At 41.2% G+C, this 21,702-nt stretch overlaps 2 protein-coding genes across 2 annotated transcripts; one reads left to right on the top strand and one right to left on the bottom strand.

The window, feature by feature from the left end:
- Positions 1 to 3,312: 3,312 nt before the first annotated feature.
- tob2 (transducer of ERBB2, 2) lies at positions 3,313 to 7,959 on the bottom strand. Its single transcript, XM_084570854.1, has 2 exons — positions 7,666 to 7,959; positions 3,313 to 5,045 (listed from the first exon to the last, which is right to left on the bottom strand). The coding sequence occupies exon 2, from the start codon at positions 4,836 to 4,838 to the stop codon at positions 3,639 to 3,641; it is 1,200 nt and encodes a 399-aa protein (XP_084426980.1). The 5' UTR covers positions 4,839 to 5,045; positions 7,666 to 7,959; the 3' UTR covers positions 3,313 to 3,638.
- Positions 7,960 to 9,207: 1,248 nt separating this feature from the next.
- On the top strand, positions 9,208 to 21,643 carry LOC311506939 (aconitate hydratase, mitochondrial-like). The gene is made up of 18 exons (XM_084571095.1): positions 9,208 to 9,307; positions 11,115 to 11,257; positions 11,392 to 11,650; positions 12,213 to 12,305; positions 12,617 to 12,775; positions 12,856 to 13,006; positions 13,081 to 13,185; positions 13,274 to 13,365; positions 13,442 to 13,547; positions 13,694 to 13,851; positions 14,210 to 14,283; positions 14,699 to 14,810; positions 15,476 to 15,658; positions 15,818 to 15,913; positions 16,326 to 16,517; positions 16,667 to 16,799; positions 17,718 to 17,839; positions 17,954 to 21,643. The coding sequence occupies exons 1-18, from the start codon at positions 9,272 to 9,274 to the stop codon at positions 18,083 to 18,085; spliced, it is 2,346 nt and encodes a 781-aa protein (XP_084427221.1). The 5' UTR covers positions 9,208 to 9,271; the 3' UTR covers positions 18,086 to 21,643.
- Positions 21,644 to 21,702: the final 59 nt, after the last annotated feature.

The following is a 21,702-nucleotide window of genomic DNA, read 5'->3' as shown; positions in this document are numbered from 1 at the left end:
ATAATGTGGTAGAATCTTAAAATTATGACGTTTCAAAACACAAAATTAAAAATTTCAAAAATTAATGAGAAACGTTCTCAAACAATGAGCTGGACCTCAAAAAATGCAAAAAAAAATGCTCAAAAAATTTGAAAAATTCTGATAAAGGTTTTGCAAACTTTTGCTAAATGTTCTCTAAAAATGAGTCTCAATATGAACATTTTTCTCAAAATGATGACAAACCTTAGGAAAACTATAAGAAAATGTTTTATAAAATAATGATGTAGAATCTCAAAATGATGAGAAACTTAAAAAAAAAATCAAAAAGTTTTGAGAAGCTCCTAAAATCTCAACAAATGCAAAAAATTCACAAAATAGTATCACAAAATAATGTGAAACTTAAGAAACTTTTACAAAATATTAAGTTAAAGTCTCAACATTAGAAACTTTGTTAGAACAATAAGAAAATTTCCACAAACAATGAGAAAATCGTCTCAAAATAAGAAACCTTTACGAAATAACGAGGTTTCTATAAATATTTTAAAAAAGCAACAAAAGTTTTGCAAAATAATGAAAACCAGTCTTAAAATGAGTTAGATCTCCAAAAAAAAAAAAAAAAGTATTAAAATCATGAGAAACTTTCATAAAATGGTGAAAAAAAAGAAATGGTTTATCAGTTGTCGGGGCCAGTGATCTTATTATAATAACTTCAAGGATCTTTCTTCCATCACATTGTCAGAGATCAGCGTCCACTCAGTGAGGTGGATTAACATCTATGAATACTCACAAACAATGAGGACGACACAATCATCTTATTTCCCATGCGTATTTTAGCCAATCTGTTTTTATTACAAACTTAAAAAAGAATCTGATACAATAAGAAACTGCAGTAGTAACTCCCCATTCCCGAGGGGCAGCACAGAAAACAGGTCATTGCATTTCAGTAGTGAAAGATTCGTTTTACATCTACAGGGTGTACAGGTCGGATACAAAATAGGAAAAATAATAAAATACAGGCAGGAAAGAAGCAATATATTTATACATCATCTGAACTGTCAATTATATCCATTTTTACTCTTAAATGTTAAATCTTACATAGAAAATAAACTTCTTTTATGACAATGAAATATTCCAAAGTGCAAAATAAAACGCACACGTCGATATAAGCAAAAGGACATCGGAATACAAAATTTTTATTTTTTTTTTGTTCGTTTTGTTTTTTTTAAACTCTTCTTTAATGTTCGGCCCTGATTGTAAGGAAAAGAAAAAGCCTGCAAGGTGTTGGAACTCCACGTTTTACAATCATCAGATCTCAGTTTGTGTTTCAAATCCCTCCAAGACTTTTATTTATATGTATATATTAAAAAAAAAAAAAAAAAAAAAAAACATTTTGTTGTCTGCAGGCTTTTAAAACCAGGGCCGACCTCCAGCAACAGATCATTCACTGCACATTCATTTCCTTCATCCCTCCAAAACCTTGTCGTAACACCATCTTCCAACTGAAGACATATACTTATATATATTTATTTTTTGCAGAGAGGTAGAAACCCCTTGAATCATTCAGGGTAATTTAAATTATGGCAATACATTGCACTGGAGAAGGGTGAGCAAAGACAGTCTGAGATATGGCTATAATATCAGTATCAAAAACAAAAGAAAGGAGGATAACGAAGGAAAAAAAATGGTTAAAAATACTTTTGTTTCTATAGATCTGAGCACTGAATTAGCATACAGACAAAAAGGGAGTAATACTAAAAACAAGATGGACCTTAAATGTGAGATTTTTGGTTTAAATGTCCTGCCTGTGGGGAGTAGTGTTCGTCAGATATCGGCCATCTTTTCCTACGCTGTAAACATTCACGTCTCCAAAACCCCAAAACTGAAGAATGAGTACATTGACCCGTCTTGTTGGACAAATGTTGTACACGGTACAATCACACATTCAAATACTTTATTCTGTACATCTTTCATCGTTTTTGTCTCGGTTTTGCATATATTCAACGTTATTTCCTTGAAAAAATAACCTCAGCATGTAAGAAACTAAACAAAGAATCTGAACATAAGAACTTTCTTTTATATATTTATATATATGTACACGTATTCCTGGACTCATCCTGCTCGTACAAATGTAAATGAGAAAGAGATTTATAGAAATAAATTACCAAAAAAAACCAAAAACCTTTCCCTTCACGATCGGTGACATTTACAGAGATGAATATACCTCCCCCACCTGTCCCGTTTAGAGATAAACTAAAAGTTGCATGCTCATGTCAAAAAAACACAGCCCTCAAACTGTCTCGTACAAAAACATTCAAAGACCGATGGTGTCTCTTTACCCCCAAAAACATTAGCTCCTCTTTGAATCTTTGAGGACAAAATGTGCAAAAGGATCGGTTAACGTCTGCAGTCGGCATCGTCGGCATCGTCAGCCCCGCCCCCCAACCCCACAGTTGAAGCTTAAATATTCATCCAGACACGAAAGCCATCAACACAGCAGCGAATCTGAACTGTACGACTCTGGTTTTTGTCTTTTTTTGCAACAGAGAGAGAGAAAGATCACCGGAGAATTTCAACGAGCTCCACCACAAACGTGCTCTGGGTTTTAAAAGTGTTGCTTTTCTAAGCTCTGCAAAAAAAAAAAACCTGGACAGCAAAGAGGCAACACAACCCTCTGGCTGCTTCTTATTCTTTCTTTCTTTCCATGCAGAGGAAAAGAAAAACACCTCTCCTTCATAGTCAAAGTCATGCTAAGCCATTTATCACAATCCCTACTGCTTAGCTGCTGCATCCCTTCCCCTTCCCCCGCCTCCTCCTCCTCCTCCCCCTCCCCCTCTTCACCGCCTTCTCACCTTCACACTCTGCTGACTGGAATTGCATGTGCACATTTTAATGCGCGTTATGTTTGTTCGTTCGAATATTCGAGCGGTTAAATGTCTTCCCCGAACTGCCGACCTTCCCCGCTACGACGATGCGTTCCACTACATCCCCCCTTTTACCTGCTCATCTAAACCCAGATCATGCACAGATTCCAGCTGATAACAACAACAACAACGAGGAGGAGGAGGAGGAGGTGCGCCTGTGCTCGTGCGAGTTCCAGCAAATGCTCGATCACGCTGAGCTACGAATGAAACACAAACGCGTGAAAATGGCAAAAACAAAAATACATTTAAAAAAACCTCTCTGGGCAGAGCAGATTGCAGAGCAAAGTGCTGAGTTTTCCACAACCCTTCGTACCCCTCCTCCTCCTCCTCCTCCTCCTCCTCCTCCTCCTCCACCACCACCACCACCACCACCACCCTCCTGCAGGACTTGGCAAAGTCCCTTTTTCACAGCATGACAGCGCAGTGCAAAACGAAGATGTACTAGAGTCGAGAAAAGAACACAAAAAAAAACAACAATGAAACGGAGGAGATTGGCAACGACTAAAGAAAGAACCGTCAACACACAGTAACAGTAATGGACACGGGTGGGATTGAGGGTCGAACAAATACAAAAGTCACATGAAATATTCAGCAGATGTGGTATTTTTTTGTTGTTTTTGTTTTTTTTAAACGTAGCAAAACTATTTCTTAACACGTATTAGTATTAGAACAATTTGTTAGAAAAACTGAAAATAGCCGTAGTGCCACTGTCCCAACAGCAACAATCCACATGAAGGCTTAGTTGGCCAGCACCACCGGCTGGAAGGACTGGCTCGGGTATTGCAGGTTGTAGCTTCCCAAACCCTCCACAAACGGCGGCTTCTCCATGTAGGAGATTCCGCCGTTGCTGCCGATGATGCCCACGCTCTGAGCTGGAGGGCTGGAGAACGGGTCAAAGGTCGGGTGGGTGTGCGGGGGTTGGAAAGAGCTGGCGTGAGGCTGCATGGGCTGGGCGTCGGCGTCGAAGTAAAGAGGGGCCGGGGATCCTGGGTAGACGAACTCTTTGGCGTTGGGGGAGAGCTGGCTGGGGACGGGACCTCCGAGGGAGTGCAAGGACAGAGACAGGGGCTTGTGCTTGAGGAGGTCTGGGGCCGAGATGGTGGTGGGGGAGCGGGACAGCATCCTCTGGGATGGGGGGACAATGACGCCGGAGCTGGCTGCCGACCCGGCCCCGCTGCACTTCTTCATCTTGGTGGAGCCGAACTTGGTGGCTGCGAAGCTGGCGGTGGTGAAGGTGATGGGCTGAGGACGGGCGGTGGGGAGGGTGGACGGCGGCTGCTGAGCGGGGAGGTAGGGCAGCCCGCCGCTGGGAGGGGAAGGGGTAGAAGTGTTAGAAGAGTGGACCCCGGGGTCGGTGGGTGTGCTGGCGCTGGGGTAGCTGAAGAGCCCGGGGCAGGACGGGGCAGAGAGAGGAGTGGGAGAGCTGGAGAGTGACGGCATGAGGGCGGGAGACGCTTGGCTTCCAATCGGTACAAAGACCTGAGCGTCCGGGTTGAAGCCCAAGCTCTTGGCCTCTTCTGCCTCTGCATCTCCTTTACCCTCTCTGATGACAGCCTCGACCCCTTCGTTGTCACAGCCGAGCCCCGGAGGGTCCTCCAGGTAGAGCACCTTCACGGCCCCCTTCTCTCCAATCTGGTAGGACACCTCGTACGGGTCGATCCACACGCTCAGCTCTGCAGGAACGTTCGCTCGCACTTCCTCCGTGTCCAGTCCGCTCCTCTTGGCGGCCAGTTCCACCACGGGGTCCCTCGGCGCTCCCAGGTGGATGCAGCGGAACGCCGACCCCCTGAGCGGGGCCTCGGGGTACCAGTGACCCTCAAAGCGGGACATCAGTATCCTCTCCAGCTCCTCGCCGAACAGGTCCGCCCGACGCCGAGGCAGCTTGTTGTACAGGTAGGACACGATGAAGTTGAGGGCGACCTTCACTTCTAGATGCATGGCCGCAGCCGGGCGGGCGCCGCCGTGGGAACAAAGTGTTCGAGACGCTGAAAGTGAGGCAATGCAGCTGTCACAAGTTCTTTTTCCCCCCCAACAGCTCTGGTTTAGTGTAAAGTGTAGGATTCTTTTAGCGTCACCATGGTAAAGGCACCTTGAAGGCAGAGGAGGCAGGTTGAGGGATGTCTTTGTCTTGTTTTCAGGTCCCAACTGTGAAAAGAGAAGAAAAAGAATGTTTTTATTTGACAAGTCCATAAGGAAATCATTATTCTACAATTTTCTACCTGCAGACAAGTAGAAAACATATCTTGGTTGCATACTATAGTTAAAGAGACATCACCATCTCCCAAAAAAAGTCAAACATCCCAATCAGTATTGGCGGCATATCAGGCATTTTTAACATTTTAAGCTTGGCCGAAGCCTGATCTTTTGTTATTTACTTTAGGTCTGACATAAACCAAAGCCATGTCCCTAGAAGAAGAAGAAGAACTTGATTAGCCACATCTTTGAAGCGTCAAAACTTCTTCCGTTTTACTGGCTCGCATCAAAGCTGCCAAAAAAAAAAAAAATAGATGTTTGGTGATGTGGTAGTAGTTGATTGTCATTCAGTACTACCAACTTGATTCAACGACTCAGCAAAAGGCTGCACGTAAACAACAACAACAAACACTGAACGTTTAAAAGAGAAATGTTTCCTGGAGACAGCATCAAGGAGAAAAGTCTTCCAGAGAAGGTTAGGGAGCTTATGGCAGAACATTTCTGGAGTAGAGAACACAAGGTACCAGCTACCCTCTCCACACTACATTAACTTTGACAGAAAGCTTTATTGGACTGAATCCAGTCGACTCTATCCAGAAAGACTTTAGGAATCTACAGGAGAAGAACTTCAGGACGTTTAGGATTGGATCGGCCAATACTCAAGATCAGGATCAGATCAGAAATTTATATGGACATCCTAATTATCAAACAAGTACTCAACTCCTTGGATATTTTACACTTCTGTCGCTTTTTTAAAAGAAATCATGACAAAAATAAAGCGAATACAAACCGATTCGTACAAAGTAATGTCAGTTATGTAAAAACATACACTGTAGAATATGTTAATTGTCAGAAAAGCTAAATTATATTGACAATGATTCCATTTACAGAAACCATAAATCTGTACTGAAGCTTTTAAAATCCTGGTGGAATTGATCAGTAAACATAACGGTTTAGGGGCATGATTAATTGTCGCACACTTTGGCCTCCATACATAACAAGAAATATACACAAATCTGTAGCTAATGGACCAGATCCTCCTTAATTTGTAGTTGGAATAAGAAAACTGACCCAAAAACCTGCAAAATACTTGAAAATATCACGATTTTAAGTCAGAAACATCAACAGCAAGTGCTCCCGTTTTACATTTCAGCTGCAGGATGCACCGACGGACGTAGCAGATGTCGTGTTTTGAGCTTCATAAATCCTGTATAATCTGAATCCGCTCCTCGGCTTGGTGCTTTGACACAGACGCACATTCATTCACCGCCCTGATTAAAGATTACAAGCCAAAAAACACGAATGCGAAAAAAAAAAAAAAGAAAAAAGAGAGAGGGGGTAAAATGGCAGGCTCAGTCAGCCAACTAGAACACAATCTCCCAGCATGCACTGAGCACAATCACCCTCCTACGCACACACACACACACAAACAATTCCCCTCACATTCACTTCCCTCGCTGCCAGATGGGGATTCGGCAGCTAAGATTAGAAAGACGCCTCCCGATTAAAGACAGTGTTATTACAGATAAAGCTGCACAGGCTGGACGCGAAGCTGCAGCGGCGACGGTTCAAGACTCATGGAGAAAAAAGAAAAAAGGGTTGACATTGAAGGATGATAAGATGGGGGCTGGTGGTTAGAATGAGGCTATAAATAGGGCCACATTTTGCATCGTCTGTGATGCAAATTCCTCTCCTGCTGCTGCTTAAATTAAAAACAAGAAGGTGTAGAGAAAGCATCACCTGCATCATCATCACCGAAACATCTGCTGCATCCCCTGCCTCTTGTTTTACAGCAGGATACACACAACATCCAATGTCATCCAATGACATATGTGCAGATTTTGTTGCTTCAGAAACCAAATATAATAGAAACGTTTAAAATCGCCTTCATAAATCCCCTTTATTGCATATTTTTTTTTTTTTTTTGCAGGCCCGTTGCAGGTCAGGGCATGAGCAGGGTGGTATTTTTGTTTACATGAGCTCATTATGAGAGCAGAGCGTGCAGCTCAACCAGTCAGCTTTCAGCGATTAAGCAGCAAAGCTCATAAAAATACATTTAAGACACACAGACGGACAGATAGAGGGGCCAGCGTAGCACAGGATGGGAATATTTCTTATCATTTTGCAGCCTTTTTCTTTACGGTTTTCTTTTTTTTGAATTGCTAACTGGGATCTTTTTGCACACACATTCACCTGCTGGCATTAAACGTGCAAGAGGATCCTGGACAAAAGGTTTGTGATGACAAGCAGCAGGATCTTATTGGTGCAATATGTCAGGGGAGCAAAGAGAGCAACGGAGAATCCATCTAAATGAAATCAAATCATAAAAAAAAAAAAAAAAAAGCTAATGAGGAGGTGAAGTGGTGGAGAAATGATTAGGACAGAGCTGCATCTCTGCAAAGGAGACCACAGATAAAAGAGCTGAACAGACTCTCAGAGGATCCCTCCAGCTGGAGACAAAAACAAACAGTTGAAGCAACAACAGCGTTTCATGAAAATCAAAAATACCTGATTAAATAAAACAAAACGTGCTCGTTTCATGCCATGCACCGGCTGACAGTTAATTACTCACCTTTTGTTACGGATGCTCCTGCGTTTTCTGTTTTAGTTCCCCCCCCTCCTGTGATGAAGGCGGATGTGTCGAGTCACAGGATCAGGTGCGTTGGACCGTTAGAGGTTTTATTTTAATCTCACCTCAGTATCTGCTTTTATCTTATTTCTATTTTGGGTTATTAATTCATTTCCTCTGCTGCACGGATTCCTGGATAATCAAACGCGTCCCTGGTTTTGCCTTGAGCTGACACTTTGCGTGGAGGGTCCAGAGAAACTTTACTGTTTGACAACCCGGCGTATTTATACACAGTGACTCGCCCACACCCCCGTGACGCCGGGGACTACTTTTTTCCAAATTACCATAATAATAACTATTATCTTTTTAATCTTTCGACTGTTTTTATCCATAACTCCACCTAAAAATCATTAATACTCTCATTATTGTCTGCATTTATTTATACTTGAATCCACGCGTTAATTTATAAACAGAAATATTTAACACATAGACAGGATGGGATTTAAAAATCCTTCTCGAAAACAAAAACACTAAATATATATAATTATTTTATATTTATTCCCTTAGATTTTAATAACTTAAAATACCAATGAAGAGAGCGGGGTCTAGTTTGTATGGCGGAGAGATATTTGTAGTTCCCCACGGCGCTGAACAGTTTACTAAAAATATAAGCGCTGATAGCAACAGAGTCTCTATTGGCTGAGATGGAGAAGGGCCTTCAGATGATTGGACGACCTGACTTGCAGCAGGGGATTGTGGGAAATGGTGTCCTTAACGCTGACGGAGCGTATTAAATGTTTGTTTTTATTTTGATGCCTCTCTAAATCATATAGCACCCGTGCAAATAGCAAAAACGGACATACATGCAACACGAAAAGTAAATAAATAAATAAATAAATAGTAGTGAGTAAATTATGTTCACATACGGGTATTTTTGAAGAATCTTTAAAAGGGAAAAAAATATTCATTCTTGGCACATAATTGTGTATTAGGGCACAAAGAGTATTTTTTTACGTGGCTCAAGAGGAAAATATTCAGTATTTTTTATTTTATGTTATGGACCAACGAGACATTTTAATTTTTATTTGACCAAAGGCAAGGTTTTACCGAAGAAAAGCACCATAATGATACTTTAAACTCCCTATGGAACATCATGGCCTCAGTAAAAGTGTTAATATTGTTAAAGGGTTTTTATTATTGATTGTGTAAGCATAATTTAAATTCTGTATCTCCTTAAAACATCCTTTGTTTTCTTATCGTATATATTTTTTATGTTTTAAAATACTACTTTTCTTTTATATTCTCAATATTGTATTTTTATATTTTACTATTTTTATTATTTATTCTTAAGCATGTATTTTTTAAAACTTTTTATATATTATTTTAATATTTGTTATTGTTATATATGTTCGTGCTTTTCTATTTTTTAAGATTTCCTTACTTCTATTATTTTAATTATTATTTAATATTATTACAATTTCTTTTTTCTTTTTTTAATTCTAATTTCTATTCTAATTACTTTTAATAAATGCAAAGTAATTAACGGAGTCCTTTAGCTAGCGACGTCATAGACGTGCGACGCTAATCCTCTCAGTGAGCAAAACACAAAATGGCGTCCTACTGTCTGACTGTCACCAGACTTCGGGTAAGAAAACGTTATTTAGACTTGACAGAGCTGCTATCACGCTGTTCCCGTGGAGCAACAACACACGTGTGACAAGAGATATTTATGTCGTGCGACGCAGCCGCCATCTTTTATTGTCGACACACGGAGGATGAACGAAGAGATGTTCACCAGAGCTCCCGTCTGTCAGGTCACCGTGTCCCCGGTTGACTCCTGACGGCCTCGGAACGGCTCAGAGCCGATTTGACAGCAGCCAAAAATGTCATTAAACGTATTATTTATAAACGCTGTCGAGTTAATTCAATAGTAACAGAGTTGTTGCTGTAAATGGACCTAAATGTCGTGATGTTTGCAAGGTGATGACAAGGTTACGGAGTTATCAAAACTGTTTGTTTACGTCAGATGAAACTGATTTACAGCAGCCTCCGGTGCCGTGAACGCATCACATTACATAACATAGATTAATTAAAGATTAATTTAAGTAGCACGAGGCCTGGATATGCATGGATTTGATGCTGTATTATTTTCTAGACATGGAAATATAGGATATAAATACAAATTAAATCTTTTTTAATGTTTTATCGGTCATTTTAGGGTGATTAAATGTGTGTTATGCCATCATACACACATTATTGTGTCTACATCTGCTCAAATATATATAATAAATACCACAAACTATAAAAGAGGAACAACAGAGAGAAATAATTACAGTTTTATTTGACAGATATTAGCAAGAAAAGGCAATAAGCCAATACATTGGAATTGTTTTACATTTACGTGTAGCTTTTTATGAAGCGAATACAACATTTTAACAAATATTTCTACTGTTTTAATTGACATTTAATAGATTATTCAAATATTTATGAGGTGTGAGCTTGATCTCTGTGATCTCTGTGAACATTATTTTATCAGAGAGGCTTTTTCCTGGTTTTAATTGAGTTTTAAGTAAACTCTTAACTGTATTTCCTTGTGTTTTTTAATAGTTTTTATTTTTTATTAACTTCATCTTATACGCCTGTTTTTTAAATTGCACATTTGTTTTGTTTCTGTGAAGCGCTTTGTTGAGTTAATTTGAAAAGTGCTATAGGCATAAAGTTTATTAGTATTAGTAAAATTATTTTATTTCTCTAGATGGTAAGAACTTTGTCCCCTGTGTTAAACAATAATCTGACATTTTTATGGCGGTTTGAAGCGGTGGCTTTCAGGTTTTAATGATGTAGGACTTGTTTTGCGGTGCATATAAATACTTTTGTGCAGAACTATGCTTTAATGATTTCGTCATATGTCTGTAAACCTAACGTCAGCTGTGTGTATGTACCAAAAAATCACACTGAGTTTGATTCGTGGTAATAGATTGATCACAGAGGACGGTTTTTAGTATCATATTCTTTACATTTTATTTTATTTTTCGTAGAAACTGAATCCGAGTCATTGTTTTGCGCATGACAAGACCAGACTGAGTTTTACAGAAAGTAGTTGTAGGTGGTAAACGGTGTAAAAGATTATCTAATGCACTTTATTTCACGGTCCACGGTCCAATACAAGCTTTGTGAACTTTCTCTCAGTTTAGCTGGTTTAAAGATTTTCCTGGTGTTTCACAGAGGATCAGTGATTGATGTAAAAGATTAAAATTTTATCCTTTAACAGCTAATTTTGTTGCTCGCTGTGATTTTCTGTTACGTTTTAACCTGTGTCCCCATTTTTTAATACTTACAGTACATTGTTATTATATGACTTCAAACTTTATGTGTTGGCTCTAAACTGCTCAATAAAACCGTGTTTATGGTGACATGTCTTTTGAATTATTTTCTGTTTCTCCTCTATGTAGCTGGCCCTTGGAACCGGGGCAAGAAGGTTTCATGTCTCCGCAGCCTTCAGCGCCAGGGCCAAGGTGGCCATGAGCCGCTTTGAGCCCGGCTCCAGCATCAATTATGAGAAGATGCACGAGAGCATCAGCATCGTACGCAGGAGGTTAGCGGTTGTTCTTCACAGAAATACACATGAACACAATCCTGGTTTATTCCTGTGGCTGTGAGAACAGACTGATCAATAAGATGTAGGGAGGTTGTGTAAACCTCTTGATCTTAATTTCTCCAACAATCCAGGCTCAACAGGCCTCTCACGCTGTCGGAGAAGATCGTGTACGGTCACCTGGACGACCCGGCGGGGCAGGAGATCGACCGCGGCCGCACTTACCTCCGCCTGCGTCCGGACCGCGTGGCCATGCAGGACGCCACAGCCCAGATGGCGATGCTCCAGTTCATCAGCAGCGGTCTGCCCAAGGTGGCCGTCCCCTCCACCATCCACTGTGATCACCTGATCGAGGCTCAGATCGGAGGAGCTCAGGACCTGCAGAGGGCTAAGGTGAGGGTGGACCACAGACCAGGTGCAGTACCAACGACGGCCACCAGGTGCTCTCCAGTATGGTGTCATAATCTAAATTCACTGATCAGTGGTATTTTGAGAATAATTTTATAATTAAGTAGATGTTGGACCATGGAGAGAGCTTCAGTATCTTTGGATGCTTGTGGGACATGTGTGATCCACCCCCTGCTCCACCCCAGCTCCTCCCTCTCATCTAAACATCATCACTTCTGGCTCTAAACAAAATGAGATGGCGTCGGCCAAACTTCAAAACAATAGTCCACAATCCAGTGATGCTAAGTCCATCATTTATATTATTTTTATTCATTATAATTTTAGCAAACATTTTTTAATATATTGATCCAGTAGTGTCACGTATTGACATGGACAAATTTCATCCAGCAGGAATTTATGTGGCTCCACCACATGACGGTGATTAGCATGATTAGCATGAATGCTACAGCCCGGTCTCTTATAGTAAAAAAAAAAAATATATATATATTTTCACTTTATTCTATCTTCAGCAGAAGTCTTAATTTCTCTTAAATTACTTTTGACACAGGAAGTAAATGAGGAGGTCTACAACTTTCTCGCAACCGCTGCAGCAAAATATGGAGTCGGCTTCTGGAAACCAGGCTCCGGGATCATACATCAGGTATTAATTAATAATCATAATACTACTTTTGATTTCTTATGCATTCACCATATAAAAGACAGAATTAAGAATTTGCAATGTTTGGACTTTTTTTGTCAAAAAAAACATGTTGGACACAAGTTATTATTAAAATAATAACTTTTTATGTCCCGTAAAACATGTCTGCAGAGGATTTTTAATAAATAGACACTAGTCACTAGTGTTGGGTTTAAAATACACGCTATTAAAGTTAATTAGCTTGTAGTTTCAACAAATATCTGCACCCGCTCTAAACAAAACTAGAGGAATCTAAGAGGTATGTCTCTGTACAGATCATCCTGGAGAATTATGCCTATCCTGGAGTGATGCTGATTGGTACAGACTCCCACACTCCCAACGGCGGTGGTTTGGGCGCCATCTGTATTGGAGTGGGTGGAGCCGACGCCGTGGATGTCATGGCTGGAATCCCTTGGGAGCTCAAATGCCCCAAAGTGAGTCCCTGGCGTCATCTTATATCTCGCAAATGTATCTGAATCTATTTTTGCCAATAAATCTGTTTGTTTGCCTTCAGGTGATAGGAGTGAGGTTGACGGGAACCCTGTCTGGGTGGACTTCCCCGAAAGACGTCATCCTGAAGGTGGCCGGCATCCTGACAGTAAAAGGCGGCACCGGCGCCATCGTGGAGTATCACGGGCCCGGAGTTGACTCGATCTCCTGCACCGGTTAGGACAAGAAGTACTGTAAAACTTGACCGATGACTGATTTATCTTAATTTAATTTAGCATTATCTTTTTAGGAATGGCCACTATCTGCAACATGGGTGCTGAGATTGGAGCCACCACTTCTGTGTTCCCCTACAACCATCGCATGAGGACGTACATGGAGAAAACCGGTCGTGGAGGTCAGTCCTCTCAGCACTGATCTGTTTGTTTGTTTGTTTAATTCTTAATTCACTAAGTCTTACCGCTGCTATGTTTTTCCTGCTGCAGAGATCGCCTCGGTGGCCGATCGATTCAAAGACGATCTGGTCCCGGATAAAGACTGTGAATACGACCAAGTCATCGAGATTAACCTGAGCGAGGTTGGTTAAGACGAAAAGAAAACACACACGTAGCATTAGGAATTTTAGTTGTGAATGATGCCTCTTTGTGTAACAGCTGAAGCCCCACATCAATGGACCGTTCACCCCGGACCTGGCCCACCCCGTGTCTGAAATCGGGGCTGTAGCTAAAAAGAGCGGCTGGCCCCTGGAGGTTAAAGTTGGTCAGTATTTATCACTTTATAATTAAAGTAAATCCAGAAATTTGTAACATTTAAAAAGCTTTCTCTGGTAAAAATCTATTATTAGCTCTAGTATTGAATGTCTTTTATGTCTTCATATCCTCGATGTGATTACCTCCTTTTTGCAGGTTTGATCGGCAGCTGCACCAACTCCAGCTACGAGGACATGGGCAGAGCGGCGTCTCTGGCCAAGCAGGCCCTGGACAAAGGTCTGAAGTGCAAGGCCCAGTTCACGGTTACCCCCGGTTCTGAACAGATCCGTGCTACTATTGAGAGGGATGGATATGTGAGTGGGACTTAAAGTTAGCGTAGCATCTGCATCGGTTTGTTCAGACCTTACATTAACATCCGTCCTGGGAAATTCAACAACAAGTAACTGGACTGCATTTGGAAGGAGGTGGTCTGGGACACATTTTACCTCCTTCCTTTGTTAGTGTGAACACACAATGAGTCCTGGGTCACGTTAAAGAGATCAGATCTCAAGTGATGGCTGAGGACGTATGTGGAGACACATTATAATGCCAGGTGTAAACCCAGGTACTTAAAAACTGCCCTGGACGGATGTTAATTAAAGGTTTTAAATTAAACTATTTTGTGTCTTTGTACAAAATGATGTCTTCAAATTCACATTGTCCCCCTTCCAGGCCAAGATACTGAGTGATGTGGGAGGAATTGTACTCGCCAACGCCTGTGGACCTTGTATTGGACAGTGGGACAGGTACGTCTTACGAGAAAAACATTGAGAAACGTCCAATGAAATGTAGCGAGTTGTTGCAACGATAGGAGGGAAAAAAACATAGTTGATTGTCAAATCACAAAAACACAGAGTTCCCCAAACATTTACCTGAAGGAACCGGAGCTTAAGAGCTAATTTGTCCCAGCAAAAACAGGGTTAAATATCTCAACAGCATTGTGCCATGTTAAAAATATAACAGTATTTGCGGTTCCCCCAGTTGTTAAATATCCTTTCTCACAAACTAATTAAACCATATTTTCAAAGCACTTATGACTGAATCTTAGTAAAAAATGCGGTAAAAGTTCTTGTCCCTTGTTGTTTTTTTGGAGTTCCACACAATATCCTTAATGCTAACTTAATGCTAATCCTCTCTTTGTTTTGTTTTGTGTTTTTACAGGAAGGATGTGAAAAAAGGAGAGAAGAATACCATCGTCACGTCTTTCAACAGGAACTTCACTGCTAGGAATGATGCTAACCCTGCTACTCATGCTTTCGTCACCTCTCCTGAGGTAAGGAGTTCTTCATGTTGAAGGTTGCAGCAGTATTAGCATATGTGGGTACACCTGCTAAAGAAGGAAATTAACTCCTAGTAGAAAACACAGCAGCGTGGAGTCCAGTGACCATGTTCTATTTTAGATTTTTTTGAGCATCAATGATGGCAAGTGAAGCTGGAGCCAGTAAATGCCACAAATCCGCATTGATGTCTTCTATAGATTTACTGGAGAGTGGTTTTGAAGCTCAGTGTGGCATGTCCCGTTGTCGCCATCTTTGTTGCACCTAGCTTGCTCCCAACCAATTGAAAAATGGTGAAAGTTGGATTTCTGAGTGGAGCTGAGGTAGACAGCTAGCAGTCCGTGAGGACGTCCACCTGTCACTCACAGCAGCCACGCCCTTAATTTTGCATAACTTTAATGCCTCCCATAATTTAAAACAGTGAGTTCTATAAACATTTTATTGTTGTGGATGGAGAAATAAGCTGTAGAGATCAAAACAGCTGTAAAGTTGAACATTTTAACAAGGAGCTTCATTGGGATTGACTCACCCTGGAGATTTTCGCTTGATAAATATCAATGACAACTGCAGAATCACAAGATGTAGGAATAAATACCAGTGTTTTTTTGTTTGTTTTTTTGTGTAAGGAGATATGAATTAACGGATGTTTCTCTTGGTATAGATTGTCACGGCCTTGGCTCTCGCTGGGACCCTCAACTTCAATCCCGAGACTGATTACCTGACCGCCCCCAATGGAGAGAAGTTCAAGCTGCAACCCCCCACTGGTGACGAGCTCCCCTCCAGAGACTTCGACCCGGGCCAGGACACCTACCAGCACCCCCCTGCCGAGGGCAGCTCAGTCAAGGTGATGTCTCTTTGCAGATACTGTATCCTCTGTGAACCCAGAAAGCTGCACATCACTAATGAGACACTCTTTTAAGAAGGTGAGGAAAGGCTTTCGCTTTGTTCAGGGAGTTGTGTTTGCCCCTTATGTCTCATTCTACCCTGATTTGATATTATTAAGGTGAACGTCAGCTCCGCCAGTAACCGTCTGCAGCTGCTGGAGCCCTTCGACAAGTGGCACGGAAAAGACCTGGAGGACATGAGGGTCCTTATCAAGGTGAGCAGGAAATGTAAAGAAAAATGTAGCTAAAATCTTAGCATGAAGAAGGCACTGATTAAGGTCTAAGAAGCATCTTTAAATTCTAGTATAAATTGTATATAGTTGGGGAATCTTGGATTTGCTCACTTTGTAAAAGGATATTACAAGTCTGGTGTTATTCTGAATTTAAGATGTATTGTTTAATGGTAGTGGATGAAAGTGTGAGTGGTTACCTGGCATCCTGTGTTACTGTTTAAACTGTTTGGCCTTTAAAGATCCAGCATTAACTCTGAGCCGTGGTTTGAGGCACTAATATGAAGGAACACTGACTTTTGTAAACAATTAGCAGCCGCTGCATTTACATGGACACTAGCATTCTAATCGATCTACAACATAGCTATAATTCCTTTCCTTTCCACTGACGCTGTAGGTGAAGGGAAAGTGCACCACTGACCACATCAGTGCTGCCGGACCTTGGCTGAAGTTCCGCGGACATCTGGACAACATCTCCAACAACCTGCTGATCGGTGCAGTCAACATTGAGAACGACGCTGTCAACAAAGTCAAGAACCAGCTGACAGGAGAGTACGGAGGCGTGCCAGATGTTGCTCGCCAATACAAGGTGAGATATCGGTGAAGAGTCATCCAGGTCATGGTATATCTGAATCAAATGTAAAACTGTGACATTGTTGAGACATATTTAGACAAGCTTGTCTTATTTTCCAGCAAAAGTTAAAAGTTTTGCTTTATTTTTATAATTGTATAATTCAGGCCAATGGAGTGAACTGGGTGGTGGTTGGAGACGAGAACTACGGTGAAGGATCCAGCAGAGAGCACGCTGCCCTGGAGCCACGACACCTCGGAGGACGCGCCATCATCGTCAAGAGCTTCGCCAGAATCCACGGTTAGTTTTCATGTATATCAGATATAGACTTTCTGGTAACGATTGAGTGGAACTGGGGCCGATCAAAGCGTGGTAGCGGGCCTCAGTTCACAGAAGAATTTGATTCACCAAGCAGAAGACAGGAAGAAGAACTAGAACTTAGTTCACTACCGAGAAAAAGATGAAGAATTCGAAATTCCATCTAGAGGAAGATGAAGAAGAACTAGAACTTAATTTGCTAGCTAGAAAAAGAAGAAGAAGAACTACAACCTGGTTTGCCTCATAGAGGAAGAAGAAGAACTGGAACTTGATTTGCCATCTAGAAGAAGAACTAGAACTTGGTTTGCCACCTAGAAGAAGAAGAAGAACTTGATTCACTACCTAGAAGACAAAGAACTACAACCTGGTTTGCCTCCTAGAGGAAGAAGAAGAACTAGAACTTGATTTGCCATCTAGAAGAAGAACTAGAACTTGGTTTGCCACCTAGAAGAAGAAGAAGAACTACAACCTGATTTGCCACTTAGAAGAAGAACTAGAACTTGGTTCGCCTCCTAGAGGAAGAAGAAGAAGAACTAGAAATTTGTTTGCCACCTACAAGAAGAAGAAGAACTAGAACTTGGTTTACCTCCTAGAGTAAGAAGAAGAAGAACTAGAACTTGGTTCGCCACCTAGTAGAAGAAGAAGGAGAACTTGATTTGCTACCTCGAAGAAGAAGAGCTTGATTGCAACCTACAAAAAACTCATAAAACATAATAGATAAAAACACTCAGGCAAAGTTATATCCCTACTTTCTGGCATTACCTGTGTTTAATTATTTACTGTGTTGATGAACGGAAAACATGAAAACATGAGCTTGTATTTCTGTGTAACAGATACATTCCTGTCAGGAAGAGAGCTCCTCCTCTAGTTACCTCTAATTGTTTTTTTCCATCCATGTAGAGACTAACCTGAAGAAGCAGGGCCTGCTGCCTCTGACTTTCGCTGACCCCCGTGACTACGACAAAATTCGCCCTGATGACAAGATTTCAATCACTGGCCTGAAATCCCTCGCCCCCGGCAAGGTGAGCAACGTCCTGCGCTAATGAAACATTGATCCAAAGGACATCATCCTGCCTGTCTTAACATGGTGGTGAAGGAAATAACTGACCTTGGGTGCCTCCTGTGTTTTCCTTCAGCCCCTGACAGCAGTGATCAAGCACGGCGATGGCAGCCAGGAGTCCATCTCCCTGAACCACACCTTCAACGAGACGCAGATCGAGTGGTTCAAGGCCGGCTCCGCCCTCAACAGGATGAAGGAGCTGCAGTAAATCACAAAGAGGAGGGTAGTGGTGGGGCCTGTAGGGGCCGTTGAGGGGCCTTAGTGTGTAAAGGGGAGAAACGTGGACGTGGAGAGGAGCTTTGTAATGAGGGAGAGACGAGGTGAACGTCGGGGTTTAGGGATGACATTATAAGAAACAACACACAAACACCTACAAGGTCGCTGTACAGATGAAAAGCGCACACGCACACATACGAGCACTTCCATCCAGGGACGGGATTATTGTAAAAGCACTTTTGATCGACAGGCAGAATTACACAAATTCAGTCAAACGAGCACATACGTGAAGCCATGGCGTTCAGACTTACAGCACTCCTCAGTTTAAATATTTGTGAAGCTTATTTATTCCTTCTAGTGTTCACTTGACCATCAGTGTTTTACTGTTATTGTAAGCCACTGGTATTATTACTGTAGATACTAGGGATGTCTTGATCTAGGGATGTCTTGATTTATGCCTGCTTTGCCCCGATACGATCAGGACATCCCTAGTACATCGGTGTTAGCATCTAGCTGCACAGACTTGACCCATAGTTGAGAAAGTTTGATGGCAAATACTGTAATACATTGTTGATTTTAATCATTGTCTTTTTTTAGTTAAAGAGTGAACAAGCTAACTCCAAACCATGACACTCTCGAGAGGTTTGGAAACTGTATAAATTGATAAATTCACTCAAACGTGAGCACATAACTGACGCCTGGATGTTTAGGCTGGCAGCACTCCTCAGTTTAAAGATTTGTGAAGCTTATTTATTCGTTGGAGCGAGCGTTCACTTGACTGTACGTATTACCATATTTGTGACCCACTGCTTTCACTACTGTATTTCTATTAAAAAGATAACGGTCAGCTTTTGCCAAAAAAAACAAACAAAAACAAAACAAAAGCATAAACACCTACAGTATACACACCATCATTGATGTTGGCATGTACTGTAGCTGCACAAACTCCAAAACTGTATCTTTGGTTAACAAATTCACTCAAAGAAGAGCACAGTTCATTATCTCCTCAATTTTAATGACTGTCTCTTTAGTTTCTTGATAAACAGAAAACAAGCTAACTTAGTCTCCACACTATGATCCTTCCACCGCCATGCTTCACAGCTGATAGTCATGGCTCTGTCGGCTCTCAGTCTGAGAACTTGTTTTCATGCTAATGCTAACCTTTCAATTCCCATGCACGCTTAAAGACAGGAAAACTTGGACCACAGGAAAACGCAGTGAAGCTGTATTTGCGGTGTCCAGAAAATACTTCTACTTCTTCTTTGTGGATCTTCACCTAAATCCCATTGAATCCTCTGAGATCCGTCCAGTTCATGTTCATGTTACGGTGTTTTCAGTTAGACTGTGAATCGTCCTCACGTAGCTCGTATGTGAGACGGCGGTGTGCGTGTTCATCTTTAAACCGAATGTTTTGTCAGGCTGAGGTTGGGTCGTCTCTCTCTTCTTACACAAACTAACGCACAATCTAGATGCCTGAGCGCTGGCACTTTGTAGAGTTAGCCGTGTAGTTTTAGGTGTGCTTTGCCATGAATTACTGTTGATCTGTAAACGTTTTACTGTTCAGCGTACATGTGATCTTCAAGACTGGCGTAGAACTTGTAATGTTCGCGATGGTTACGCGAGTTTTCAGACAGGCGGATGTAAAGGGGACCTATTAATGCTTGTACAGGTTCATATTATTGTGTCACAGTGTCGGATGTTCATGTTAAACGTGGCCAAAGTTTTATATAATGAAGTGAATGAATGTAAACGTGATCCCTGTGGGCCAAAAGTATTGAGACTGACACGTTTTCCAACTATTTTTCTACTTTTTGTGGTGGATTTCCATATATGGTCGTCTTTGGCAGGGATGCCAAGTCCACTGAATCAAACTTAAGCTTTTTATCAACATGTGTTCTTGTGTAAAACGTCGTCAGTCCCTGTCCAGTTTAAAGTACGATCTGACCAAGTACCGTCCGTGTTCTCGCCCCACCCCTTTTATCAAGAATGCATCGGTAGAGTAACTTGCGTGGACTTGGTACAACCAGATATCCCAGAATGCACTCCAAGTACGCTGCTCTTCCAATTCCACAAAGATCATCCTCCGTCCTTCTTGTCGTGTCCGAACTACCAAGCTAAACTCCGGCCTTGCGTACTTGGTATTGACATACGTCCCTCGTCTACTTCATAAATATTAGCCGGGAAGCTAGCCCGAAGCCCCTCCCACTCCAAATGTCTGTGGAGGAATTTTGGTCTGGAGTCTCTCCGTTGGAAACTGATTCTGCTCCAGAAAGAATCTCCTGGGCCAATCAGATCATGTGGGCGGGGCTTAAAGGGACAGTGCAGTGGCTGAGCTGTGACACTGTGTGAGATCAGTAAGGATTTATTTTTAACTGTGAACCAAATGAAGCTACTCTAGAAGAGTCTAAGAGGAGGAGAAGATGAGCATAATAGGTCCCCTAAGTTTGGTTAGATTTATGTGGGATGTCAAAGCTAAAAGTATTAGTCTTTGTTCAGTGCTCTCCGTTATTACAGAGTATAAATCTAGAGGGAGTAAAACTAAACCCCAAACAGAGTGAGATACTGAGTTTGAGCCAGTTTGTAAATGATTTGATGTATAGCTCCACTTTGTACAGGGGTGCGTATCTCATAGATGATTATATACACATATAAATACGATGATGATAATATATTAATACACAAATGGTTAGATGAGAGTAACATACTGTATGCTGCCTGTCTAAATGAGACGTTAACTCAGTGAGTTCCCTTTATCAATCTTCATTAGCTAATTTCCAGCTGATTCATTTTCGGTTTAATTAAAGCACAAATGTTGAATTGTTGGGAAAAGATTGTCGACTGAAAAGGGGCTTGTTTCTTGTTTTAATGTGTTTTCTTGATTTTTGCTTTTGTTCAAATTGTTGAGATGATTTGAAATCGCACCGACTCAACTTTAGGGACGTTAATTAACTGTTCATGCACTCCACAGAAATGTCTCCTAAATGACTTCTAGCCAAAGATGCCAAATGAAAACTTTGAGATGTTTGAGAAATAATCAGATTATTAATTTGATTGTGACATTTAAAAAGCATCCCTGTTGATTATTTGACAATCGAGAGTATTTTTAAAACATCATGCTCTTTTAAAAAACAGCTGCTTGTGAATCTTTTACTGTGACGTAAATTGTGTCATTGTGTACTCGGACCTTTGCCCAAATTCCTGCTGATGTCTTTTTTTTTGGGTGTTGCTTGATTTGTGCAGACACAGATTCTCCTCACACTCCTGTTTTAGCATTAAACGTGATTTTTTTTGGTAAATTCTAAATGCCAGCAGGTGTATCGCTTGCAAAGTGGAAATATTTACGACATAAATAGTAAAATAATAAAAAATGAATTCTAAAGTGAATGTTTTTTGTGTTTTCCTTTTGGTTAATGCAGTGCAGGGCAGTAATATTATGAAATATTAACATGCTTGCCTGTTAAATCTCTGTGTTAGGGTCGTGGAAATACAGCAAATAAATATAAACATTCAATTTGACATTTGACAAAAAAATAGGTACGGTTCCTTTAAGTTTTGCGACATGTCGTAAAAGAGCGCCGTCGTAAACAATCACGTGGAGATGTCATGGAC

The sequence above is a fragment of the Chelon labrosus genome (genome assembly GCF_963514085.1).
Source record: "Chelon labrosus genome assembly, chromosome: 21".
Classification (NCBI taxonomy): Eukaryota; Metazoa; Chordata; class Actinopteri; order Mugiliformes; family Mugilidae; genus Chelon; species Chelon labrosus.
The sequence above is the reverse complement of the archived record's forward strand: the minus strand, read 5'-3'. Positions and strand labels throughout refer to the sequence as shown.